This window comes from Sphaeramia orbicularis, chromosome 18 (genome assembly GCF_902148855.1).
Source record: "Sphaeramia orbicularis chromosome 18, fSphaOr1.1, whole genome shotgun sequence".
Classification (NCBI taxonomy): domain Eukaryota; kingdom Metazoa; phylum Chordata; class Actinopteri; order Kurtiformes; family Apogonidae; genus Sphaeramia; species Sphaeramia orbicularis.
The window spans coordinates 14,664,338-14,671,764 of record NC_043974.1 but is presented as its reverse complement, the minus strand read 5'-3'; the positions used below and the strand labels follow the sequence as shown (position 1 = coordinate 14,671,764).

The 7,427-nt window shown below is 33.1% G+C and overlaps 1 protein-coding gene across 1 annotated transcript in view; it reads left to right on the top strand.

The window, feature by feature from the left end:
* Positions 1 to 2,738: 2,738 nt before the first annotated feature.
* The window catches only part of sh3tc1 (SH3 domain and tetratricopeptide repeats 1), a 28,233-nt gene continuing 23,544 nt past the window's right edge, over positions 2,739 to 7,427 (top strand). The window contains exons 1-2 of the mRNA XM_030162878.1: positions 2,739 to 2,829; positions 5,769 to 5,840. Of these exons, the coding sequence (XP_030018738.1) occupies positions 2,739 to 2,829; positions 5,769 to 5,840 (163 nt within the window). The remainder of the gene's footprint in view (positions 2,830 to 5,768; positions 5,841 to 7,427) is intronic.

The following is a 7,427-nucleotide window of genomic DNA, read 5'->3' as shown; positions in this document are numbered from 1 at the left end:
TAGATACACGTTTGCAACTCCATGAAAAATAGCTTCATTAAAAAAAAAAAAAAAATTCTCATTCTTTTTTAAATGCCTAAAGAGGAATAAAGAAACAAATCTTGATTAACGTTCTCATAATTAATGCATGAAAGGGTTAAACACAAGCCTAATGTGTGCATCTGTCGGCCCATTTGGTAATGGAAGGAGCTGTATTTGTTCAGTGAGTGATTATTAACTCCAAAACCACTCTCTTGACTTCTCAGGAAGGACTGTGGGAACATTATTTTAATACTTTTACAGCCTAGAATTAAGGCATGTGTTTGGGCTGATATTCAGATAAAGTGTACACAGCTTTAAGTGTGGAGAACACACAAAAACATGAATAATATCACAAAAAAGAGGCTATAAATACACTAAGACTCAGATACTTCAGGATACTGTTGCAGCGTCAAGTTAAGTAAAGGAAAACAGCATCTGTGAAAGAAACTTCAGACTAAAACAGACCATATTATTTCACACATCAGTCATGTTTTACAGATTTATTCTTGATGATAATGTATCTAATGATGTAAATTATAAATGTAAATGATATAAATAGAGACAACAATTTTAGAAATGTGCAAATAAAATATAGGTAAACACTAATTTAAACTGCATCCTGCAACTCACAATACAACATAAAATACAATTCATTAAATTGAAAATAAATAAATAAATAAATAAATAAATAAATAAATACATTTTTTTGGGTGGGGGGTGATTTACTTTGGAGATGAAATGTACAATATTTTACATATTTTTTACAAGAATATTTGGAAAAAATGGACAACAAAGCTGGTTGGCTGATGTTTTTTATGCATGATAAGTGAAGAATTGTTATTTTATTATATTTTATTTATTAAACTGTAAATCAGTCACTAATATTTCCAATACCTCATGTGTTTAATTTCACTGTTACACCTTTATTGTCTATTTATTGTCTCCTCTACCCCCTGCTGTTTATAGTTTATTTTTTTATTCTATGTTTATAGTTATATTGTTTATAATTTAGTTCTATTCAATTCTATTTCTTCAATTTTTTGTTATTTTTTGTCTATTATGTTCATTTTGCACTGTGGGGCCTTAGAGTCTTGTAATTTCTTTGCAATTTCTTCTTCTTCTTCTTCTTCTTCTTCTTCTTCTTCTTCTTCTTCTTCTTCTTCTTTTTCCACATGTTTCTGGGATACACTGGAGAACAATTACAAGCTTTTCATTTATTTCACTAAAAGACACATGCAAGTTCATCTATGTTTACATAAAAGACGTATAAATCTTATACTGTAAGAAATGTGAAAAGTCAGTTATTTTAATGTGCAGATCATATTTTTACAGTAGACCTGGATCTCACAGACAGACAGAACCATGTCTCTGTACTTCACAGTTTGATCAAATACTGTATATTGTAAACTGCAGCAAGATTTGTATTTTTTACCCCTTTCATGCATGAATTATGAAAAAAATGTATCTAGACTCTTTTTTTTTTTTTTTAGATTGGTTTTATTACTCAAAATTAGGCTAAACTTGGAATGCATTTTATTTTATTTTTTAAAATATGGTTTTATTAAGAAGATATTTAACCTCCTGAGATCCAGAAAAGTACAAGTTTTGCCTTTTTTAAATAAATAATTGCCTATATTGGAAACATTAGGATGCAACAGTTTTTTCAGATGCATTTTTTTAATGAAATGTCCTTTATGGTGGACTTTTTTTATTTTGTTTTTTTGTATAAAGCTGTGAAACACTTGTCCAAAAACATGGACAGAAACCGACAGCAGGGTCTTAGGAGGTTAATATTCTGAGATTACAGAGCAGTCCAAATTCTAAAACTAAGATGATCCTTTTTTTCATTGTATTGTTTAGGGTTTAGAGACTGCCCCCATGTGGTTTGGAGCAATTTTTTTTTATTTTTTATAATCTTCTGGAAAGTGAGCATAAACTATGTGTCCATAAATGTGGACGTCATTCAAAAAGGGGCAAAAAACATTCCTGTTTAGACAGGCTTTTTATGGGCCACCATGATGCTTTCTTTTATTCGTTTGTCTTCCTGATATGGTATTTTATTTTCTATCGGATTGTCTTCTCTCTGTAGCACTTTGAGATTCTGCTGAATGAAAAGTGCTTTATAAATGCAATTTATTATTATTATTATTATTATTATTATTATTATTATTATTATTATTATTAATTAATTTATTTTTTATTTTTTTGATGCATGAAAAGGTTAGCCTAATTTCTCTTTAGTCATGTTCTAAATTTGGTAACGTTTTCTTACTTTTTCTATGGAAGTATTTTGCTTGTGGTCAGTGTCATAACCTGTATAATCCCATCCAAATACAAATGTAAATAAATAAGTAAATAAATAAATTAATTAATTAATTTGCTTAAAAACGGATAACTTAAGCAAAACATAACATTAAATTGGATTATTAGTTTCAAAAATCCATGTAATGATTAAATCTATTAATTTCTGGATAAAACGTTGCAAACAGAGTGTATTTTCAGACACATTTCCTTCCTATCAGGTCATGTAAGGTCATCCCAGTTGGAACCACCAGGGCTTTTATTTTGAAAGGTCCCTACTTCCGGTCCACGGGGGGAGTCACGGAGCGGGGCAGAAGTGTCCTGGTCCACACCGTGGAAGGCATGTGATGGTGGGAAGGAGCCGAATGAGCACCGGGGAATATTTATTATAAACACAAGTATTCATTCATCTGGACATGTCGGCCAGGGCGGACCGGGACCCCGGGACCCACGGGAGACCCGGGTCAGAGCGGGAGTGGGCGGAGAGAGGCCGGGGCAGCAGAGTGGGTACGGAAAACACACACTGGTATACACACTGGTGTACTGTTAGGATGACAGTGAAGGCATCAAAGGATAAGCCAGGAAACTGCTCAGATCAGGTTTATTTTATTTTATTTTGTTTTATCATTTTTAAAAGTAATTTCACATGTTTTAGTTCATTTTAATGCATTTAGTTCCTTAAATCAGTTCACTCTCTCTCTTTCTCTCTCACACACACACACACACACACACACACACACACACACACACACACTTTAATTTAACTTAGATGTGATTTATTTTAGATACACTGTAAAAAATGACCGTATAATTAACATCAAAAAGTTGTACAATTGCAACATTAAAAAAAACTGTAAGTGAAAATACAATGCAAACTTGTTTATTTGAAAAGATTTGTGTGTTATCGATTAAATCCAGTATAACTGTAGTTTTTACAGGAAGAGTATGTGAACAAAAACAAAACCAGATTTGTATGTAGAAATGATGTATTTCTACAGGGTGGGGAAGCAAAATGTACAATGAACATTTAATTGTTTTTTCTCAGCAGGCACTACGTCAATTGTTTTGAAACCAAACATATATTGATGTCATAATCATACCTAACACTATTATCCATACCTTTTCAGAAACTTTTGCCCATATGAGTAATCAGGAAAGCAAACGTCAAAGAGTGTGTGATTTGCTGAATGCACTCGTCACACCAAAGAGATTTCAAAAACAGTTGGAGTGTCCATAAAGACTGTTTATAATGGAAAGAAGAGAATGACTATGAGCAAAACTGTTACGAGAAAGTCTGGAAGATACTATTAAAGAAGAATGGGAGAAGTTGTCACCCCAATATTTGAGGAACACTTGCGCAAGTTTCAGGAAGCGTGTGAAGGCAGTTATTGAGACAGAAGGAGGACACATAGAATAAAAACATTTTCTATTATGTAAACTTTCTTGTGGCAAATAAATTCTCATGACTTTCAATAAACTAATTGGTCATACACTGTCTTTCAATCCCTGCCTCAAAATATTGTAAATTTTGCTTCCCCACCCTGTACTGTTTTGAGAAAATTAAACTGTAAATTGAAAAACAGTGTGGTGCTGTTTAAACTGTAAAACTACAATGTTGGAATAACAGAGTATTAGCTTTCATTTTATACAATAAAAAAGCGATGAAAAAGTAAACATTTAACAATTTTACATTTTAAATCTGGAAATGAATGGATGCTTCAGTTGTCTCACGTGACTCAGTTGGTAGAGTAGGTTGTCCTGTGATCAAAGGGTTGACGGTTTGAATACTGGCTCCAACTGTCCACATGTCCAAGTGTCCTTAACACTGAACCCTACATTTTTCCCAGTTGGACCTGGTGGTTTTGTAAAGAACTGTGGGCTCCATGAAGATGTATAGAATGCACCATGTAAGTGCAGTCCATTTAGCACAGTGTTTTTCAGTAACCCTGTGTGGGGTCACCTGAAACTTTTAGTAATTGAAAAAAATAAAAATATAATTACTAATAAAGAATATATAGTGAGCTGAAAGAGACAATCCCAATCCATAAAAGACATGACAAACTGTGAAGCTAAAACTGAAGCACTGTGGTTCTGTTTTATGTGTTCAGACGGTCCAAACAGAAGACATGTCTGTTTATGTTTGTGCCTTTAACTGAGCGCTGCTGCTTTATTTATGTGAAATTACAAGTAAAAGTGAGATGAGAAACCAGCGTAAAGCCCCAAATGAAAACCCAGAAGGTTCTAGAATAATAGAAAAAGGTTTAAAATTGGAAAAGTGAATGATCTATCTATCTATCTATCTATCTATCTATCTATCTATCTATCTATCTATCTATCTATCTATCTATCTATCTATCTATCTATCTATCTATCTATCTATCTATCTATCTATCTATCTATCTATCTATCATCCATTATCATCCATCCATCTATGTATTCATTATTCATCCATCCATCTGTCTGTCCATCCATCCATCATCCGTCCGTCCGTCCGTCTATCCACTCTCTCTCTCTCTCTCTCTCTCTCTCTCTATCTATCTATCTATTATCATCCATCCATCTATTCATTATTCATCCATCCATTCATCCATCCGTCCGTCCATCCACTCTCTCTCTCTCTCTCTCTCTCTCTCTCTCTCTATCTATCTATCATCCATTATCATCCATCCATCTATTCATTATTCATCCATCCGTCTGTCTGTCCATCCATCCATCCATCAATCCATCCATCATCCGTCCGTCCGTCCGTCCGTCTATCCACTCTCTCTCTCTCTCTCTCTCTATCTATCTATCTATCTATCATCCATCCATCTATTCATTATTCATTCATCCATCCATCCATCCATCCATCATCCGTCCGTCCGTCCATCCACTCTCTATCTATCTATCTATCTATCTATCTATCTATCTATCTATCTATCTATCTATCTATCTATCTATCTATCTATCTATCTATCTATCTATCTATCTATCTATTTTTGTGCAAATAAATGTAAAATCAAAGGTGTTTAAAATTAATATCCACAAGATCAGAATATCAGATATTTCATCAATAGCAGTGGCAGATATTTGTCTGTTGTGTTATATTTTTTGACAATGATTTTGCTTATTCTCGTCAATCAATCAATCAATCAATCAATCAATCAATCAAATCTTATTTATATAGTGCCAAATCATAACAAAAGTTATCTTGTGACATTTTACATATAGAGCCGTTCGAAACCAGACTCCCGTTAACTGATGATATAATGAATAGCCGTCAGACTGTACGGTTAAAACGTTTTAGATGTTTATAATGAGTACAAAAGGGGGCTATATGACACAATTAAAGCTAAAGGAGTAAAGGATCAGCTGTCATATGAAGCACTTACACCAGTCTGACCCCAGTGTGTAATCCATGACAGCCTTAGTGTGTGTTTAACATCTTCTTCTTTGTGTTTTAACAGTGCGTTACTTCTCCAGAGATTCTGCCAGTCTGAAGGGAACTTTATCGATACTAGAGGAGAACGTCCCAACAGGTAAGTCCAGCTTGATTTGGATTTAACCCCAATGGCTCATGGGAATCGTAGTCAATGTAATTGTGTTTGTGGATTAAGGATTAATACCATTAATAATGTGAAATAAGAAAAGAAAACTGATATAAAATACTGTATAATACTGATAATTATTGTTTACTGTTAGGAAATCAGGTAGTATACAAAGATAGTTCTATATTTGTAAAATCTAGTAAAATATGAAGTAAAATGTCTTAAGATATACAATAAAGACACAGTGAAAAGTGCTTTTATGTACTTAGTAGTTTTATAACCCCACAGATAAAGTGCTGCCAAGTGTAAATGTCAAGATGTTTCAGCTTCTGTGGTAAAAATATTTTAATAATGCAATAACCAGTTCCAAAATCCACCTTTACAACACAGGTACAAGGAGATTTTATTGTAATTCAGGTTTTATTACAGGAATTTAATCACTGAAGTCCAGCATCATAGTTGTTTAGGAAAAGATAATGAAATGAAACATGTACAAAATGAAAAAAAAAACAAAAAACCCAGCTGTATATTAGATTATTGTGCAATGAGCGCTGTAAAAATACTCATCAACACCAGATGAGCTTCCTGTACTTTGATGAGAATGAAATTTGGTTTAATAAGTGACTACAGTAGGAACTCAGAGGTTCAAGGTATAAACCTCTTTCATTTCTCTCACATGACTTTACTTTTACAGGTCACATTTCTGAGGTAATGAGTAGTCAAGGTTGGCACTAAGAGCAGCCTTTTATGGTTTTAATGTAGTCTTTTTTATTTTTTTTAATCTCTAATCTAACTTTATGTTTGGGCCTAAAACACTCAAATAAAACTACTGGAATAAATAGAATATAGTTCAGTGTTTTTACATTTGATTTTCATATTTTTATTGATATATTTTCTTATAACTATATCCTGTTGTGTCACTGTAAAATGTCTTATGGGTTCAAAGAAAGAAAAAACAATAAAAAGTGAATTACAAAAAAAAAAAAAAAATACAGTTCAGTTTGATGAGCCTTTTTAATGCAAATTGTCACTGTAGTTGGTGATAATTTAACAATGGTGTGAATGTGTAAATGTTGTTGAACAGTTAGTTTGTCTAGATAATAGATAAAAAAACAAGTGGTGCCAGACACAAAAAAACCCGCCCCTCGCACGTATTGTAGCTTATTTTGGCATCGATCCAGCTGGCAATCAATTAAATGTAAATCAATTAAAATGTGCTCTCTGACGGGACATTACTGTTTTGACCCATTAAGGTTCTCATAATTTGTGCATGAAAGGGTTAAATGTCAGTAGCAGCACTTTGTTCCAGTCAGACTAATGACAACGACAATAAAGCACATTTACAAAAGGAACTAAGAACTGGAATGGGATTATTAAGTACTCATTTTGGTACTCGGTCTGGAAAAAAGTGGTGTCGGTGCATCCTTAATGTCTATGTGTGTGCTGACGTCAGCGTAGACATAGACAGCATAGACAAATTTCAGCCATTGTAAGTAAATGGGGAAAAAAAAAAGATTTTAAAAATTCATATAAAATTTGAACTTTGACCTACTTTCCCCGAAATGTAACCACATCTAT